Here is a 22,394-nt window from a genome sequence, read left to right on the forward strand (position 1 = left end):
TATTAAAAACGTATAACTAAACATCGAGTAGACGATGTGCTCGTCTGGTAACATTTTGTTATAATATTATTAAAACATTATATTTACGAATTGGACCTAAGTTTGAAACTTGATACAAATGAGTATACAAAAGCAATGAATAAATTTGACATCCTGAGTCTCATTTCATATACAATAATACGAAATTCGAACAAATTGTATTCTTGTATTTATATTTAAATCGGCATAATATTAACATGATTGTGAATCCTAAAATTCAGGCTTTTTTGCTGGAAAACCTTTTCTATAACCCATAACCTCAATGGGCTACATTATAGTAAGGATAGGAAAGGTTCGTTCGGGATTATTTTATTGTGATGGAAGGTCACCGTTTGCTGTTAGTGTTAGTGGCAATTTCAGTTTTATTGGAATTGGCAGCGATCTGACGACGCAAAGCTTTGAAACAGTTTTTAGGCAGCAGTAAGCAGTGAAGCGCATGGAGTTTGCTACTCTGTATTTCTGGCATACCAGCTGGAAAGACAATCAATCGGCTTCACTCGGTTCTAAATCAGAACTAAGGGTTCGGTTGTTTAGTAAGAAAAGGACCAATATTTAGCCACTTCGCCAAACACAGAGTGACTCTGTGTAACATAACTCTTGAAGATGCGCCGTGGAGGGGTGAAACACGTGTTGAGTAATTTGGCGGTGGCGGTTGTGTGAATCGCATTGGCTGGCGGGCGGTGCACTTTGTTGCACGTCTACCACTGCATGTGCGGAAGTGGCTAAATATTGGTCCTTTTCTTACTTAGGATGGACTACCGCAAGGTAACGTCTGATTCCATTAAATATTCGGTTGTTTAGACTAGAATACTATGGGTACCAGTAGCTCGCTTACTGCGTATGCGGCGCTGGTCATTGGTGTCGGATTCGTAATGGTTTTGTGGTTAACTTCGGAGTCCGACATACTCGTATGTCTGGTTTGGTGAATGGCCAATAGTTCAGCGTCACACGGAGGGAGTGGTCTTCGTCACCGGGCTTGCTGACTGGCAACTGGCGAATTACGCAGCTCGGGTACTTGTCTGCTCAGCAAGAGGTATAATCTAGATAATACCATAGGCTAGATTCCACGATGAGAACCAGGAAGTGAGTATGCTAACACTTCCTGTACCATATCTGTGTAATATGGGAGCCAGCTTACCTGGCGTCCCAAGTGAAGATTGAATCCTTAGTGCATTATTGATGACGTACAGAAAGTGTACAACTAGTCCGTTCGCGCACGGAGCACTCATCTTCAAGAGTACTGCTGTCAGAGACAGTGGAGGCAAGACCTACCATAAATAACATAAACTAAAGGTTATGAGTTTTTGGGACAAATGAGAAATGTGTTAGAGGGGGTGTGTACTCCTGGCAAGGAATTCCTAGAGAGGATCTCGGCTTACCAGGTCACATTTACCATTCAAATTAAAAATTATCTGCGAAGGTCGAATCTCAACGTAATCGGATCGGTCCATTAACCTTAGGTTTCTTAAATACCACTAACGATTTACAAGCCTATGACTTATAAGACGTAGACGAAGCTTAGGTAAATAGAGACAAGGTGATGGAAAGTCACCAGATGCGTGAAATGCAAGAAAGAAACAAATTTGCATATTAAAGTCAATTCGCATAGGATCGTTAAGATAGCGGAATAATACATTAATTAAGAATGATTTTTGGTCTCATATGCTAATAAACGCTATAAATTTATTACATTTGTCCGAATAAACGATAAGGACATTAAAAGTGCTATATCAAATGCTAACGTTATCAGAGATCTGTTTCCAGGATGCGAAACGGTTAGGCTGCGTATTAATTGGTAGGATAGCAAGCGACGCGTTTGAGCGGAAACTCGTAGATAAAAGAATTCAGTATAACTTAAGGTGAAGTTATGATCGCACGAATAATTCATTTAATTTAATGATTAGTAATAATAATATTTTGAAGTAGATCATAGGTTATTCTATTTGTCACCAGAGATTATTTATTTGTTGAAATTAAAATTCACATAGAAACATTTACAGTGACAACTTGTATACGTAACGAGAAGAACGCAAAGAGCCCGATTTGAAAAGAACCAGAATCGGGCTAAACTTTCCTATTATGGGATTCCCCCGTCATCATCTACGAGTGTTTTAAACGGCTCCTGATCTAACAAGAGTCTACGATAAACTCAGATAGATTTTAGTGATCGCTTTTAAAACATTCTTAATACACTAGTAGAGAAATTCATTACCAAGATATATTATCACTTAGAAATCCTTAAAAATATTGTCGTCGTTTCAGCCCATAGACGTCTTCTGCTAGCCGGTTGTAAGCAGTCTGTATCTTCCTTTTTTATATGACTTTAACCAGATCAGCTGTTCACCTTATTGGTGGAAGCAATGCTCGCCGGTTCGCACCCATCCAAGGACCAATTACTAAAATTTTATTAAGTGGTTAAAATTATTTTATACCTTATGGTGATATAATAAATTGGGAAATTAATATATATTTATATATATATATATATGTATTACATGTATGTATATATATATATATATATATATATATATATATATATATATATATATAGAGAAGCCTGACACGACTACGTGGGAAGAACAAGGTGTTAGACTTTAATCCACGCTGTCAAGTATCCGTACATAAATTGCAATGGACACACCCACACTGTTTTTTAAACGATGCACCATTTATTAGAAACTAATCGATGTGTCTATATTTGATTTTTTATTAGTGTAGACGAGTATCAGATAATGGGAGTGATAGATATTAAATGTAACGTATTGATATTTGCACGAACGTAAGCCATTGGACGCGTCCATCAACAATCTGGAAAATTCGACTGGTCGGTATTGTATTTTGCTTAGTCTTACTTACAACCAAAAGTGAACTGCTGTAACCAGTCTGGTGATAACAATATTTGATGTTAACCAATCCCCAATTCCGATCACCCCATTCATTGTATCCGAACGTTCTGCTATATGCTCTTATTTTATATATACGCGACATAGCGCTGTATTTCAAAATCAATTACAAACACATATGTCACGGTAATTGATTATAAAGTTACCAAAACCGCTGTACCGCACCCAAGGATAAAGTAGTGGGGGTCGTGGAAAAATAGCAATGACGGGAATGTTTTTAACTTAACATAGATTATTCATGACTCGTTTTATCATTATTTAGAGAGTCGTTTAATTATATACGTTTAGATATAAGCTAGCATAGTTATGAATAGGGCTGTTTATATATACAATAGGCAAACATATTTTAATTTTGAACTATATTATTAGAAAACTCTTATTATGTTTTGTTGTTTAAATATAGATAATGGCAGTAATAAAAATATTTGACAATAAAAGAAAATTTCAAAACACGCCTAAATATACACATATACGTATATTTAAAGAAGTATCATAAACATATTTTAATAAATATGTTATCAAAATTGTACAAACTTATACCTTCTTCGACGATATTACCAAATCTTCATCAGCGAGGGAAAAAGTAATGATTATTTAACCATTAATGTTCTGAACCGAAAGCGCTAATTCCTTAAAAGTCTAAAAGCTTATAATGTAAGAAGTATTAAAGAAAACGTTGAACATTTAATCGACACTTGGACTCGTGTCGTAAGCCCTATCGGAGCTAAATTTCTTTTACGATAAGTAACTGACTAATGCCAGCTTGGTTGCCGAACCATTCGATATATTTTTCACGCTCCAGTAATTTTTATGTTTTACGAAGAACTTATTTTTATGTGTTATAAACAATGATTTCAATAGAATTTTTGATTCGTTAATTTTAACGTCATAAATATAAAATGCCTTTAATTGTTAATTAATTAGTGATTAAAAGTGTCTCTATACACTAAAAAAAATATGGTAATTTTTTTATCATTTTTCTTAAAGAAACCTCTTATGTTACATTATTTTTCCAATAAATAGGAACATGTAACTAATGTATACGTATTTATTTACATATTGAACTTTATTTTCATCATTGTAAATATCCATAAAATTAATAAAAATTTAAAAAACTATAATGGTTGCTTCAGATCTTGTCTAATCATTACACCGACTTAACCCAAAGATCGCCACGATGACTAATCTTGCTTCCGGAGACATCCCGTGCCCTTTATTATGTCATCGGTGTACCTACGAGTAGTAAAGGTCCATTCATAGTTGCTTCATTCAATTTCACTTCTCCATAAAAAACTCCTTAATCAGTCTAACCCAAAATATTAAAAAAAAATAGCCGGACTAGTCGAGCCATTACCGAGTTTTGTTATATCTATCATATTCACATACATAATAGGAATAAAACCAGTCATTGCAGCCTTTCATTTAAAATCTTTCTAAAGACATATCAATGGTCCGCTTATGGTACTCTTTTCTGTCACTGTTAGTATGAAACTTCGAGTTTTCTGAATAATTTTGATATGCAGAAAACATCTACAGAATGACTTTGGACATTGATAGCGACAATTGGTTAGAATTACGTTACACATGTTATAAAGAACAAACTTTATTCATGATATGTGTAACATATTGCACAGTAAACTCCCAGTGTTAACTAAATTCGCGGTTATAGTTTTGGGAACAGTCGCAGTGAAACAGTTTTCGTGTTAAAATCAGTATGGCATGAAACAACGGCACCGCAAATGTGGTTCATGGTCCCACTTTCCAGACGAGCGACATATTTGTACGACTTTACGACAGTCTGCAAACTATTGGACAATCTGCTGTCGGTGTTATGTTTCACACATACGAAACTATTGACTATTGTATAGGAATTTCATATATTAAATTTTGGAACAGTGTTTCCTTTTGTTTCAGATTTATTTCTACAGAATTGTGATTGCTTTTTAAGCAGTAGTAGCCAAATGGTAGAGGATTGAAACTTGCGATTGTAGGTCGCGGATTCTATTCCTGGGATAAAATCTAACATAATTTCCACTTTGTTCATTAATTATATAGAATATCCACTGCTCACAAATAAGTTTCTAGAGGATGGATAGCAGCGTCCTCTGTGTACTATAATACCTCGTTGCGATCGTCTATCCACCTGCTAAGTATGGCGTTTATGGTATATGGGGGATATACCATAATATAGATATCTATAAGATAGGCCTTTGCATGGCTATTGGAGTTTATGGGTTGAAACGAGGACAACGACAAAATTAACTGTAAAATAACATTTATAAATGTCCAGTAAAGTATAAAGTATGTTTTTGTCATAAATGTAACTGAAACAGCCTGTTCACTATTTCAGTTTAAAATATAAGTGTATTAGTGACGTCGGAGCGAAATACGATTTCATTCGTTTCCTCTTACACCGTAACTGCACAAGGCAGTATCCGCTCGTTGGAAATTGAATTTCAAGGCGCTCCGTAACAAGCTGTTACATGCCTCTGTAGTGTACTTTATGTAACCTTCCGTTATATAGCCTTTAAGGACAAGAGAAATAAAAGCAGATACCGGCATAGTTTTCTTTTTGCTTTGAATATTATATTACTGTCTACAAAAGCTCCCTCGGTGGTTGTACACGGTACTTACGAGGGGTAAAAATCTTTTAAATTGTATTTTCATAAACGTAAAAGAAAACGTAAAAGTCTGATTACGTTGTTGTATGTAGCGCCTCGAATCAAGCCTTCCAAGGAAGTCTCCGAGTTTTGCATTAAAATATATTTTACGCTAATCTGCAAATGCCACTTGGGCGGTAGTGAAATCCCGGTCATATAAGTTAATTACCTGTATAATTACTATTAATTAAATTTAAAAAAGCCATGTTCATAAATGAGATGCTGCTACCATCACTGAAAACATATTCTGATGTTTAAACCGTTATTCTCTCATAAATCACATAAATACGGAGCAAGAAAAAATACTCCTCCTATTTAACAAAAGATTTCCTCCCCTGCGTTCACTGATACGTCCAGATCTATTAAACGTACAATGCAGCTTGATGGAACCCGGGCCGTCGTGTTGCCCCGGTAAAAAAATGTTTCTAGACGTTAGAAGAAAAACAAATTAAACAACACAATACAAAATTAAAGAAGAAATCTGCTTTTGTCTCAGTTAAGTCAGTAAATAATACTTTGCGACACAAATTAAAAAAAAAACGCTGTGAAATTTTAGACCATATTTTCTTAACGACTCTACATAAAAATAAAATAAAAAAACATTGGAAAACTGTATTGTCACTTGAAGCCGTTGTTTCAGCTCATAAACGACCACTGCTAGGTATAGTCCGCTCCCAAAGATATGGGGGATATAACATAAACGCCTCGCTTGGTAGGGGTTTAGCGATCGCGGTGTTGTATTATGGTACGCAGGGGACGCTGCTGCTCTTGTTACTTGTTTGTGAGCAGTGGCAATCCTATATAATTAATATACACAGTGTAAATTATATAAGATTGTACCCGGGAATCGAACCCGCAACCTAAGATCGCAAGTCTCAGTTCTCTACATCTTGGGACTTATATTATGAAAAATGTGTAATTAATATATTTTTTCTATTGAAATACGTACCGACGAATTTCTGGCCTTCTTAGGATTTTGTTTACTTAAAGTCTACAGGGAGTAATAGTATAAAAGCAATTGGTTTTAGTGTGTCGTGGTTTGAATTTTGTAAATGATTTTCTTACTATATCTAAATTACGTTATGTATTATTTCTAAAACTATTGATTTTTGTATAGGATGTATCACAATATCATTAATTGTTGGCAAAAGATCTATACATTCCACCATATTAAATATCTACAAAAAATTCCTTACTGGCTAAAAAGATAATTTTGATATTCGTCTGAATGATATTTAAAATTAATATACAAAAAGCAACTTAAATAAAGCTACGAATTTGTATCGAATTTACTACTAAGTAAAATTAGTATAGTTGTCTATAACAGCGAAAAGAAACAAACAATTATAAAGTACTCTAATTTTTATTATTTCAGTCCTATGACGTCCACAGATGGACATATGCTTTCCTCAGCGATTTCCAATAGGACCGGTTGGAAGGGGTCTGCATACAGCGTCTCCCGACGACCTCAAGTTTCTCCTTCTACCGTGTAGGTGAATGTCCCTTGCATAAAGTACTTTGTCGCTATGCAAGTGTGTGTATCTTATAAATTATATTTCTCAAGTTATAAGGTGCTCTGTGGTCGCTTACGATGGATCTCATAAAAAGGCCACCCAGAGAGCAATAAAGAGATCCGTAGAAGAACCAACGCGTCTAAATCAAGGCATCGCTTGTGCAACTGTTGGCCGGTGGGACCGAAAGGTTCTCGATTGACTGCCAAGAGTCGGTAAACGAAGCTTGGGTAAGCCCCCCACTAAGTGAGTTAAGGCCGTACGAAACCGTTTGATGCGGGCGAAACAAGACCGATCGTCGTGGCTATCTTTAAGGGAGACATATGCCTTATCGTGGGTGCCTATCAGCTGAAAAAAAGACAAAGGCGCTCCTTACTCTACTAATTTACAGTAAATACCATAAAAGTAACAACAACCGTTTATCCTTGACATTTATTTCCTAGTGCAAAGCTAAACTCATCGATGTGTAATAATAATCTTAATTTTTCATTTACACTAACAGTTAACGGAAAGGATTATTCTCATATGGTCATTACTATTAAAACAAAATGCGTACGTTATCCACACGATCGATACATCGCAATCGACGCCAACGCAATCGAGTTAAAATTTCATACGGGAACAATAAATGTCGATTAAGAATAACCCACGCGCGTTAGTCTCAACATACGATTATTGTTTACAAACATTGCGCAATACATCGAGTGATTAAATTTTACGACTACCCGACGGTCAGGCCGTTAGCTCAGCACAGCGACAGTTGCGCCATCTTCTTTAGGAATTTTTTATATGGTCATTAAAACGTATAAAAGTTGTAATGGTGTTAAACAACAACCTGCGATTACATTTGCAGTTTATTCTATTTTTAAAAGATCAGATTTAACCTCGTTTAAGCGATGTTGTGCATTTAAGACGTTAATTTTAAAACAGATTTTATGGATATCGCCACATATACGTTTTTATTATTAATTATCATAACAGCTTTTGGAAATTATTACAGTATTAAAAATGTTGAAGAATTTGCAGTTTTAGCGGACAAACTCAATAAAGTTGTGTATTTCTGTTAAAATCATAAAGGAATATTTTTATTATTAACAACCTGTTCAGACAGACTCACTGCCAGAAGTCTGACCTGTCGCATTCCAATAGAAACATAAATGTATTTCAAATTTATGATGAATACTTTATGAATTGATGTAGCTTTAAAATTAATTCGATAAATACGGTCAGTAGATACAGTTAGTGAACGACTTTAAAGATCATACATACTTTTAGCAAGCGAACTGTCAAACGCGCCAAATTCCTTGCGATTATAGTCTAGAGATAAAAATTTTATATTTTTAATTAATGAATCGCTTAATCTGTTTCTAAACACAAAATTTAACAACTGTTTTTTGTATTATCGCTTAGGCACGAAGAAGGTTCTTACGGAGAGAGGTCTTATGTGTTCTAGGAAAATAGTAAAAACAACACTTTTCTTGTCGCGTCACGTCAATACACCACTTTCTATCTGACAAACATTTGATATGTATCAAAATAGAAATAGAAAAGTTACTTTTTGTAAGAAATCGTTGTTAGTTATTGAGACCTCACATAAATATAATATATTATTATAAATATATATATTGGATTGCGACAAGCAATCCGCTTCAGAGAGTACTAAGTCTGCATCTAGTACATAATGACTGTTTCTATAGGAATATTATAGATAATACCGCCGGTGAAATGTTAAATAACAACTGGGTAGAGCTCACGGCGCGATATTCCGTCGGCACTAACGCATCGTGCCGAACCCTATTAACTGCATCCCATCAAAGGCCCACTTCCGCGCTCGCTCCGGGAAGCGGAGCCGTGACTGACACCCGATACGGCCGGTCAGCTTGACGCTTACCGATATCAAATAAGTCATAAGCGGATGGCGATTTCAACCGCTTAACATTTTGTTTGAATCATTTTAAATGTGGGTAGCTCTCTATAATGATGTCTATATAAATAATTGTAATTAGTCATGTATATTTTATAATTGAAATTATTATGATAGGGTTTATTAAGTGAAAATTGAACACATATTTTACTTACACTTTCTTAAACCTTACCTTCCTTTCGGAATAAAAATACAAACTGTATCTATGCAGCCCTTTGGATTGAGAAATGTCACTTGATGTACCACCCCGTTTTTTGGTCATTATAATAAAAATTGATTAAACCATTTTAAAAATTGACGGGATATTGGTTTTAAAAGTAATGTTTTTGTATTAGCTTTAATCCCTGTGGCGAAACCAAGCCTCCTCTTTGAAAGAGACGTTAGAATATGAAGGTTATTTATGATGTCTTCCGACAGTGCTGGTAAGCAGGAGCGAGATTATATAATGCACAACGTGAAGTCTCTCAAAAATCGATTCCATGATCTTCTATCGTAAATCACATTATTTTTTTTATATGTTAAGTTCGAATTCGGCACCTTTAATCATTTTTGTATTGATTTTTTAAATTGGCACGTAGCGCGATAAAACGCTTGCATCCAGTTCAGCCAATTATTCCGGACTACTAGATTTCCCTTAGTAACACATTGTTATAACTCCTAATACATCTAACAACCAACCCTGAAAAAGCTGGTGAAAAGCTTGTGTAAGATCCGGCGGGACATCACACAGGGACAGTTGCTTATTCTGTATCAAGCACAGCTCCCAGCAAAAGGCGTGCTGTTAGATTTATAGGTGGTAATGAGTTGATTTTTGAGAAAGTTCTCAGCCTTGAACACTGCCGACGAGTATCGACTCTACTAATTTTTTACAGTATTTATTTTGGGATATGCGATGCGAATATAGACGACCTAATCCCACCATCATCGTTTCTGTATAAGGGGCTAGTAGATAGTCGGTCCAGTACCACCTTTACAATGTGGAGCTTTCTTCGAGGCATGCCTAGAGGTTCGATTCAGCGTTTCTACATCTCGAGTATGGAACAATCTGTTTCATTATATCCCGAGAATTATAGGCCAGATTTCTATAGAGTCAGAGTAAATAGATAACTTCAGAATTTGCGCGCTTCATCTTTGCTTTCTACTCGGAGAGTTGGTAACCATACGTATACAAGTATGCGATGATACAAAAATCATAATTTTCTATAAGTTCTTTCAATGTATTTTAGTTGTCTACCATAAATAGATACTTTATTCTTTGCTAAGAAGAAAGAAGAGAGTAGAAATTACATTGTGGTTTTGCTTGGCTATCTCGAAATATAAACATATATAAGCTGGCTGCTCGATGGTTAATTAGGCGGCCCGACAAAAACATTTCAGATATTAATCTCTTATTTTCTCGATTCCCACCTTGCATCGTATTCCTTAGGCGCGATATCTGTTCAGTAGCACTATATTAAACCTCTGCTCTTTATCTTATAACACCTTATCTTGCTTAGTAATTCCACTACCTGCGTTACTCTATAACTAAATATTCTGTAGCAAATGCAAAAGTATTAGGCGTACGGTGTGTCAATAATAGTGTACTGATTATGTACATAGCTAGATGTGCTGTCTACATCTAAAATAGCTCCTAAATACTCTTTATTATTTTATCATTTTATATACGTAATCATTTTTAACGCATTTACACAAGTAATTCTAAGTAGTTGGTTTTATATACGAATTAAAATCACTGTCTACAGTTCTAACATTAAGTAGAATATTAGTCAAGATACAGTCTACCCTTATAAAAAAAAATGTTAAACTATGTAAAAGTTGCAAGTTGTATAACATAAATAAAACGCATACCGTGTCTCGTGAGAGCTGTAAAGAGTTAAAATCTAGATCTGTAAATGTAATCTTAACTTTATAAGTAAGTTTTCATTTAGAATTTTTAATGGTTTATAGATGAATATAAAATTATTTTAATTTTTATAATAATTTCACTTACACCAACGCGTAAAATCGATTCAGTGTCTATGGAGAGCTAATATACCATCAGCTAACGGTACCACTATGGGTTTGTTAAAATAATGAACAAATAAAGGTCAGTAACGGTATAAATCCTGCTTTCGTGCCTAGGATACATATTCAAACCGACGTATCCTATTTTTATCGCGGTCAGGTCTTCTTGACGGGTTTACTTTGTGACGCTTTACTGTTATATTTAAATATGTTCCTGTTTAATGATTATTGTAGGTATGTGATCGAGTTAGCGAGAAAGCTTAGGAGTCAATTATTTTAAATTGGCCTAGATGAACAAAAGTAACATATAGGACAGCGGATTGGCAGTTTTTCTAATCGCTGCTGGAGTTTTAAGGTTCTGAAGTGGTGACCACGGACTGGCAAGTGCAGTGTGAGATGACCTGGTCAATGTCGTCAAAAGATGCTTGATGCACGCCACTTCAAACCGGTCCTATTGGAAATCTATGGTGGAGGACTATTTCGAGCAGACGGCGGCCTTTTTTGATTGAAATAACGATCATGATGTACAATTATTGATATCACGTAATAAAAGCAAAACCTTTGTGATTACACTTATATATATATATATATATATATATATATATATATATATATATATATATAAAGCTTGCGTGTGTCCAACGGCAACCAAAAATCGTGTGTCGATAGCTTTTTATTTTTCTATATTTTCTTTCCTTCGACATTTCGCGCGTACTTTTTTTTTCGACTTAAATTTATCGAAAATGTTTTAATGCAAACAATGCAGACTGTGTGATACTTTAGCAGCGCCCAGACACTGAAAGGTCCTAAATATCGCGAGGGACTCGATCTCGTATACCAGAATGTGTTGTACATGTTTGGAGGTTAAGAGAAGAATAGAGACATCGCAGCCGTTGATGTCGTTGGTTGGTTCTGACTTAGTGGTCATGTGTCGTGGCTTTGAATTAATGGTTGTTGACGTTGGAACCTCGTCATTTCATTAAAGCTATCTTAAGAAATCAATGAAATAGGAATGTATTACATATGTAACAGCAATAGGTTAAAGAATGTCCTGTTTTTCCCATAATCCTATTCCTAAGATACAGTAGTAAACAGAGGTTCTCTCGCCTTTAACTTTTAGGGCGGCCGGGTTTTACGATTCTTACATTTTACGAGTTCCCTCTATGTTTAGAGCTTAGGGCTTAGGCCTTTATTCAAAGTTTGTTTCGAGTCTAAAATTTTAAATAAGAGAGGACCAATATCTAGCCACCTCCGCACATGCAGTGGTTGTCGTGCATGAAAGTGCACCGCCCGCCAGCCCGCTCGCAAATTAGTGCTAAACACCGAGTCCCTAATCTGTGTAACAACTCCTGAAGATGCCCCGTGGAGGGGTGAAACACGTGTTGAGTGAATTTACGGTGGCGGTTGTGTAGTTTGCATTGTCTGTCGCATGCGCATTTGCGAGCGGGCTGGCGGGCGGTGCACTTTCATGCACGACAACCACTGCATGTGCGGAGGTGGCTAGATATTGGTCCTCTCTTATTTAGGATGGACTTCCGCAATGTAACGCCTGAATCCATTAAATATCTAAAATTTTATACGTCACAAAATTTTAATGTATAAATGAATATAAACTACATATAACAATGAAACGTGTACGTATTGTATACATGTTTACATTTTAAGATGATGTCCATAACTCAAATAAAAATAACATAAACTTGATTATTTATTTATAATATTTTTTTACAGTTATGATTACATATAAAGTCATCAAATATATATTTATTTGCCTTCATTTCAGTCCATTGATGCCCACTGCAAGTTATAGGCCTCTTCCAAAGAATGATATGGAAGGATATACCACAATCTTTAAAGGAATCAGGCGTTACATTGCGGAAGTCCATCCTAGGTAAGAAAAAGACCAATATTCAATCACACAACCGCACCGATTAGTGCCAAACGCAGAGATTATGTTTGGCACTAATCGGTGTAACATAACTCCTGAAGATGCCCTGTGGAGGAGTGAAACACGTGTTGAGTGATTTAACGGTTGTAGTTGTGTAATTCGCATTGTTTGCCGCATACGCATTTATCAACGGTCTGGCGGGCGGTGCACTTTGCTGCACGACTACCACTACATGTGCGGAAGTGGCTAAATATCGGTCTTTTTCTTATATACCACAATCGCCAAGCTTTGCAGGCGATCGCGGTGTGTTATTATAGAATACAGAGTACGCTGCTGCCCATCCTCTGAAAACTTGCTTGCGAGCAGTTGCAATCATATATAATTAATGCACAGGTTGTAAATTATATAAAATGTATCACGGGAATCGAACTTACGACCTAAGATCATAAGTGTCAATCCTTAACCGCTGGGCTACCACAGCTCACGTCATCTTTATTTGTATTCTTGCGTAATATACGATTGTTAGAAATTTAATGTATATCTATGCCCAAAGTAGACAGTTTGTATGTTATATAGTACATATAAAATTAATAAATGTGTTTCATAATTTGACACATATATGTCTTAATAACTTATGTTTGTATCGTAACCTAATATTAATTTAATTAAAATATAAGTGTGATCGACTTGAATTCCACTAGCTATATAATATAAAATAACATACAATGTAAAATTTGAATCGTCAACATAAAAACAAATTTTGCCTACAGGAAAATATAGCACAAACCTGTCAGATTATATGTGTCTGCTATATATTTTCACATATTTGTCTTTGTTTTCTTCTAAGCTATCACTTGACTTTTGTATGAGAAACTGGCTCAGTTCCCATAGTTTGTTTTTCTCAGAATAAATCAAATCAAGAATTATTTGCGCGATTTTACGTCGACGTGTTATCCGAATAGGGGCGAAATTGGTGTACGGCGACTTTACAGATTGGTAAACATTTATCATTGTTGTATTGATCAAAGGCGGGTGTTCCATTTTACACGATATTTATATTCATTTAATGTTACATTAGCTCGACAGATTCGGATGACTAATCACTAGGACATTACTTGTTCTTTGTTGTTTGTTCTTTGACATTCAGAACGTTTCGAGTTTGGCAAGGAACCAATTTTTTATGGTTCAAGGATTCAGCATTAATTTCTTAGTCACCCCGAAAGCAATAAACTTGAAAGCTGTATCTGTTATCCCATTCTATATTCTCTAAAGTTAAATGTATTGTTATAAATTGTTTATCACATATAAACTTTTATAGTTTTGATTAGTTTTCCGGAGATACAAAACTAATATAATATTTGTGCAAACTTTTAATTAACCCGTATAAGTTAGAACTACTCATTTCTATTTGGAGCGTAAAACTTAAAATTACTTCATTGTTGTTAAGTGATGACTTAAAACTAATTAAAATTTTTAGAAGTATTACTACTTTGTTTGTTTCTAAACACTAAGATACATCCGATGCACCTCTCAGTAGAGAAAAATTCATTAACCCAATATTAAAAAAATCTGATAAACTGTTCGTTGAATCATATGGTATAAATTATTGTAATTATACAATGTTCGGTATCGTCGTCATTGTTGTTTCAACCTGTAGACGCCTACTGCAAGGTATAAGCCTCTCCTAAAGATATATATAGAAGGATCTCAGTTTAGTATTATAGTATGCAGAGGAAACTTGTTTGTGGGCTGTAATGTACAAAATGTGAAATATATCAGATTGTATCTCGAGAACCGAACTCTTGAGTTATGATCTCAAGTCTCTGTCATTCGCTGGACTACCAGTTCTAAATGTTCATAAAACAGAATATCTTTCAAAGTATTTGTATATTGTTTAATCCAGTAAGCGCAACTTAGAAGTCTAACTAGACGGTAAATAGAGAACTTTGTTAAAGTTGTGGGTAGACGTTGGATACAAGCAGCTTTCTTCCGGTACTACTCGTAATAGAAATTTATGGAGACATCTTTGTAATGGACGTATTGCAGCTGAAATATCAATGAAGTATATGTTACCTTTTTTCAATGTCTAACACTGTTATTAAATTTAAAAACTAATTCGTTAATTGTAGAATACTTTTTAAATAAATTTAACCTTTTTATATTATTATATTATTAATGTGATGATTTCCTATTTCATAAATACATTATTGTGTTTGTTTATCCGTTGTCATTAGTAAATCTAAGCTTTTGAAAATTAAAAAAAATGTGAAAGGTTGCTAAGGCAGGTATTAGAAAGGAAAAACTTTAGCAGATGATCTTATGCGCGAAGGAATGTACAAAACTGAAAGTCGTCGGTACGGATATATAATATATTTATACGTACAAATCTTTTGTTTCGCAGCGCGACCTCTTGACTTGACAGCCGTGACCCCGGCGACCATATTCGCTTTTCACGTCGGAAGCGAGTCATTTTGTACAGAATTGCAGCAGTTTAGAAAATTGCTTCTGTTGCACCTATTACTGCCTCCACTCTGTGCGCTGAACTTATAATGGCCCTTAGAGTAAATCTATTTCGCAGTACAACTATGCATATTTATAAGGTCTTCGAAAGAAATTATAACTTAAGTTAATGTGGATTTATTTAAATATAAACTTGTAAAAATGGGATCGAGAGTTGCGAAATATTCCTAGTTTAATACTTACTAAATTCCACTGCACATTTTAATTTATGAAAATATATAATATACAGAGTGGTTGATTATACATTTGACAGCTAAGCTTTAAGGCTTTTACAGTTATTAGTAATTACGCAGTATAAAGTGATCACTCTGAATGTCACATTAATTTTTTTTTAATTCTCATAACTTCTGGCTTCCGACTGCAGGGACAGTGTAAAATAATTTATTTTAATATATTATGATCCAAATTTTGAAAACGCTTTTTCTTACATTTCATTACGTTATTTATTGTTTTGTAGACGTTTAATTTTGAATAGGGCATACCGTACATTTGTTGTTGAATTCAACTCTTTAAAGCTTTTAAATCTATAACCAACTGTATTCAAAACATATAATATAAAAGTGAATATGAAGTATTTTATTCAAATGTCATTAATTTGTTACAGATTGCTGTAATATAGATCGCGAAAAAACTGGATTCCCGATAAAATAACTTCACAATGGATTCGGAAAGGTAAGATTGTCAACTTTGACATTTGAATGATATTAATTAATTTTAATTAACATTTTATATACTGACATTTAAATGGTAAAAATTAAATATTATCATTAAAGAGATATATTAAATCATTATCAATTACCTGTTACCACTAGAGTGGCTTGTCAACTGTCTCGGACTGAGATATTGATAAAGGTTAACATTCTTGTGAATTGATTAAGAAAGACCAATACGATTTTCTCCACTAAAATGCATTTTTATTTTAGCGTTATTACTTGAATATCATATACAGATTTTCAACGAAACTATAAACTGTTATAAAGTTCACTGTAATATAACTTTGAGACGATAATGTTAGTATATCCCTTAACTTGGCAGATTTTTTTTTAATATTATATTAATATTCATACCACTTAACTTTTAAGACCCAAGGATGTCAATAGAAAGAACTGAACAAGCGTTCGAAAATTAAGAAATTACCTAAACATTCACATACAAATGATTACTTTGCGTCCACTATTTTTAATTAATTCTTTGTATTTAATTTTCTTAATTCTGATGTATCTCTACAAATACATTATCATGAAAAGGGATATGAATATGAAAAGTGCACCCATGAGCTAAATATATGACCACTGGGCTAATACCTCAATGCACTGAAGACAATTGCATTTTCATTATACATTACAATACAACAAAAAATAAATTCTATTAATTTAACATGTATTAAAAATTAGCGTTTCATATATACGATCTGTGCGTTTAGATACTTCGTAAGTATTGTGTTTGCTACTTTAACTCATTGAACTTCGTTAAATATTTAAATAATACAAGGCTAAAATAACAACATGCACAACATACCATAAGATCAAATTAAAATGTTAAACTAACCTCCCGACAGATTTCGTACTGTCCTAAATAATGAGTCGTAGTTTAATACATAAATAAATACACACTATTACATACATATTAGTACACTATTAACTTAATAATAAACATTACTTCGTCGTTTTAACTGTTTTATAAACGCATAGGCCAGCCCCAAAGATGTAAAGGGAATATACCATTATTGCTACACTTGGTAGAGGGAATGCCGATCGCAATATAGTATTATGGTACGCAGAGGACGTTACTGCCTTATCCTATTGAAACTTGTTTGTAAGTAGTGGCAATTCTTTATAATTAATGAACAAAGTGTCAATTATTTAAGATCGTCTACCAGGAAACGAACTCACGCCCTACAATCGCAAATCTCAGTTCTCGACCGCTACGCCACCGCTGTTCTTAATTTGATTCATTTACAGACGTAGTAATAATATAATTAATGTACAGAATGGAAATTGTATAATACATGAGATTGCATCTCTGGAATCGAACTGGCGACTTACTATCGCAAGTCACTGTCCTCTAACGCTAGGCTGTCACTATTAAAACCATTTGATTAACGTTTAGTAAAAAAAGAATTTTAGCAGTTTTCTACCACACTATTGGTCTTCAATAATAGTATGGTTATATATTCTTTGTATACGATATTTTTGATTTTTATTGACGTCTAATATTCACCGAGTAGGGAAAAAAAAGTGTTGTTTTTAATATTTTCCCTGCAGTTTATAAATTATTTCTCTTCATAACAACCTTGCTCACGAAAATAAAAAAAAGAAAAGCATTTCAGAATTAATGTTCGAAGTACGTTTTTGCCAAGACATTTGAAGTCGTATTCTTTATATATTGTCAATAACAGAAACGTCGTCTCACACTGAGCCTCATTGATAAGATGCTCAACGGTTCGTGAAGAGGGCTTTACTCGGAAATATTCTTCGAGAGACAGAAGAATCCGTGGACGAACGAAATTAACCGACATAGTTCAGCGAAATGGCAAGCTTAATTGGCAGTAGGTAAGCCACTTAGTTCGGAACAGATATCTGCTGTGGCCTTGAGGTTCTGAAGTGGAGATTTCGGATAGGCAAGCGCAGCGAATGACCTCTGCCCACAAAGTAAACAGACCATCTTGTTACATAATGTATGATAAATAATGGCTCATTGTAATTTATTGTTAGCCTTGTAATGTTTGATATACTGATATACGAGCTTCGTCAAAGATCAAAGGCCTGGGTTATAATGAACCACATGGGTTCTGTGTTTTTATATGTGTTTTACAATTTTTTACCGAGATTCAAACCTGTTACACACTATTCTAGGTTCCAACGCCATAAATTACCATAGTTATGAAACTGTTCAAATAATTTATTCCCTCCGACGTATATTGATAAATTAATTGATTTTATACGTTTCTCCTATCTTAGTTAACCAATAAATTGCATTTCGATTGCTATGAAGATTATATTTAATCATTATCTAAATGGGATTAAAAATTTACGGTCTTCGCTCATTATATTTTATTATTATACCATTGACTATTACTTTTATCGGTGAAGGCTACATCACCTTTCATTATTTATATTTAAAAAACAACACAACACTTAGTTCACCATTGCATTGCAGTTTTAAAGTATAATCAGAGTCGAGAGCAACGGTGAACTCGTCTACGGCCTTGACACGGTGACAATAGCTCGGACCGGAATGGCATATGAAAAATATTCAACGTTGCGTCATGCCCAATTTGGTCGTGATCGCTTACGGTAACGCATTTTTGTATTACAATACCTCTTTTATAAGAGCAAAATGGTTTATCCATAAGGTCACTGTGTTCAGAAGTACAGTTTTTTGTTTATAATTCTTGCTAAATCTTTTTACATATAATCGATACCGTGGTGGAGGAACGCTCTAAGCTTCTATTTGAATATGTCGTTCAAGTTGTCATGTATGGAAAATAATGAACATCTTTAAATTACTTTAGTTCGAAGGCATGCTAACGCACCACGGAACTCGTATGGCACTGGGTCGTTCAGCTAGGCGGTGGTTGAGTTAGGCGTCGCGTAGACTGGTCATATACTATAAGAGGAGTCTTTAGCTTGACCTGAAAGAATGGTATCGGATCGGCTTTGTCATCACCATCATCATTTCAACCGTAGGAAATATTATTCCAAGACGCTGCCTGTATCCAAGGTAGTCCGATGACCTGATAAATAGGTCGCCTCAAATATATTTGGACGAAATACCCAACAGTCATGATTTTGGATCATATATGTTCATACATCCATACCTTTCTCTAAAGTTAATAAGGTAATCGTTTGTGTCAACTATATACGGTTTTATAATACACTTTTGTGTAATATTTTTAAATGATTGTGCAATAATTTTTTTTATATATTATTTAAATACTCATCACTCTTTATTAAGTTGTTTCGACGGCAAAGCAAAGGAGTAGTCTAAATAAAACTATTACTACAGTTGTAAACTCTCAAATGAAGCCAGTACGTCGTGTTTATCTAGAAACTAGGAAACGCAACCCAGTTTGTTCCTAGTTTCAAACATGTTCTACAGTGTATAAGTGTATATAAGACGGATTTCGAAGAAAGTTATTTTAAGTTAAGATTCGATAAGTGTATTTAGTCTGTTCTCTTTACCAAGAAAAGAGTATCTAAAAATGGACATCAAACAAATGTCGATCGCTTATGCATGTAAAAACTTTAAAAGGGTGAATCTATATGAATATCTAATCTGTTAGAAAAAAGCTTTTAAGCTTTACATCTATTTTCAATTATTCTGAATAAAACGTTTACTCTGAAATAAGTAACATACAATACAATGACAGAATGTAGACAATAATTAATTTTAATATGTAATACTCTTAATTTTTTAAACCGCCTCTCTGGGCTATTGTACCGTTATTGATTATTTCTGAAACCATAGATTCTTGTATATAGTGTACCATATACTAATTGCATACTATATCACTCCGTAACTTGAGAATGACTTTATCGGTTTCTTCCATATTTTTGTCTAAGTTTCCTGATACTTTGTTGAAAATTCCTATGGAGGATAAGGTTTAAAACGTAGAAATTTGCTGAAAACATTATTTTGAAATAAAGTAAGTTTTTAATTGATCACATCATGAATGTATATCACATTTTATCAATAAATTAGTGATAACTTAATTCGTGCACAAATATATAACAATCTTCTGGCAATACAAAAGGACAGTTAATAACATGTTGAACAAATGTCAATAAAAATATATCTGAAAAACTTATTATCCGTAATTGTAACATCCCTGTCCCACACAAACTGGGGGAAAGAAAAATATAGTATGTTCATAATTAATTAAGAAAGTTTTGCGTTTGTTTAAATAAATTTCTCTAATGTTTTAAATCCATAGTCTGTATTTTTGAGTGTTAAATACTTCATCAAAAAAAATTTTCATTTAAAAGAGTAAAAAAAGTTTTGAACTTTTGTTCAACTAATTTCTATAATATTATAAATCCACAATTAGTCTGTGCTATTAAGTACTTTATAAACGAGAATACTCATTTAAAAGGATAAACAAAAAGAAAGTAACAAAAGTAGTTCTGTTATGCGTATTGAAAACAGTTTCATAAGACCTTGTTTATCATTCCGCTTGAATAGACGATTGTCTATTGATACTTATCTTTGATACGGGTCAACGGTGAAGTTATGTAAAATTATGGTTCCGGTGTACACGTTGACCACTGTGACTCAAGTTGTATGTGATTGTATTAGACCTCTTTTATTTTTTATTTTTTTCATGTCATGTCGCCCGATCGATGCTCACTGCAAAGCATAGGCCGCCCAAAAAATATGAAGGGGATTTACCATAATTACCACGCGAGGCAGTCGTGTTGGCGATCGTAGTGTTTTTGATCCGGAGAGTACGCTGCAGCTCGTTTTGTGTAAAATTGTTTTTGAGCAGTGGCAATCCTTTACATAACAGTAACTGGTCTTGCACTGCCCACATGCAGCGACTTCCGGCGACTTCCTGCGATCTTGACTAAGTCGGTTGTCAGTATGGGACTTACCCACGGCGCGTTTGCCGTCACGTGGTCGTATCCCCCATGGAGAGTTCAACATTCAAATCTATTTCTTACCATCGCGTAAATAAAAATATTCACTAGAGACCTATTCTATATTAACTAACTATTGTAAGTTCTATAATCAATAAATGTTTTGAATATTGTTTCGCTTAAATTTGTAAAGAATTTTCGTCTTTCTCTACCTTACCGTTTAAATTCATGAAATGATTTCGTCAAATAACCAATTTTGGTTTGGAAACATCGTATGACCGAATCTTCGTTTAATTTAGGTTGTGTATTTCGCGAACAGGAAACCTAGTATCCCAAAGTGCAAGAGTAGATCGACTTTATAGTCTCTAGTTTGTGAGGAAACCTACCCAATCTATGTTCGAATATTTTTATTTATTTATTTCACAACCCAAAGAGAGATATAATAATATATGATAGTAGCTTACTCTCGAAAAAAAACATATATTCATATATTTACATTTCAGAAACATCTGTTTGCGATGTTTGTGTTATTAATATCAAACCAGTCTGAAAAATATTATGTTACGGTTTTAAAATTAAAAACTATCACGTTTTCCCTGTACAATGCCATAGCTCTTGCTTAGTGTCGTCACGTAAATCCAGGCCATCTACGTTATCGCCATTTATCTCTGTTTACTGGAGCACGCTTCCTGCATTGAGTGCCTACCTAACATTCATAAATTGCAATAACAAAACGTGCTTCGCTAATGCAATCGATACCTCCTAACCATAAACAAAAGTTTCCACTTTAGCATACGTATACACTATTTTTTTACATTGTTGGGAGAAATGGTCAGAGTTTTTTTAAACTACTAGAAATCCCCTTCCATCACTCGAAAGGCACCTCCAAGACCTTTTAAAATTATAGTTAGAACTTACTAAATTTGACACTACCTAAATTATACCTTAAACCTAGAATTATACCGAAAAAAATCTAAAATTACAAATACATTAATGTAAAATTTCTCATCTAGATCTGGTGCCGTTTATGCGCTTGTATAGAGTTATAGATGTAATAATTTAATGGTATTAACTTAATTAAGTTACTAAATACCGTGACCGCATCAAGGCTGGTTGTAATTTTTTTCTCCGCTCTATGGCATTAACAATTATCTTAATTGTATTATCCAGGTTTTATTGTTTTAATTGAATGTTCAGTGTTATATAGAAGATATACGTACAGATCACTGAATCTCAATTATCATTCGTGTACTTCAAAATAAGAATGCTAGTAGAGGTCAATGTGATACAAACAAGAATAAATAAAGTACCCCTTTTTAATCTTGTGATAAAATCCGTCAGTTGTTACCACTCCATTGCGGAAACA

General features: G+C 34.1%; 1 protein-coding gene across 3 annotated transcripts in view; it reads left to right on the forward strand.

Annotated features, from left to right (window-relative positions):
• Nucleotides 1–22,394, forward strand: part of LOC137929502 (uncharacterized) — a 146,536-nt gene that overhangs the window by 106,599 nt on the left and 17,543 nt on the right. For all 3 annotated transcript variants that reach the window (XM_068772483.1, XM_068772482.1, XM_068772481.1), the window contains one exon: nt 16,054–16,121. In XM_068772483.1, coding sequence (XP_068628584.1) covers nt 16,108–16,121 — 14 coding nt within the window. In that variant the 5' untranslated portion in view covers nt 16,054–16,107. The remainder of the gene's footprint in view (nt 1–16,053; nt 16,122–22,394) is intronic.

The sequence above is a fragment of the Battus philenor genome, unplaced genomic scaffold (genome assembly GCF_028537555.1).
Source record: "Battus philenor isolate CCGP_79_NKW_IND1 unplaced genomic scaffold, ilBatPhil1.0.hap1 SCAF_5, whole genome shotgun sequence".
NCBI lineage: Eukaryota > Metazoa > Arthropoda > Insecta > Lepidoptera > Papilionidae > Battus > Battus philenor.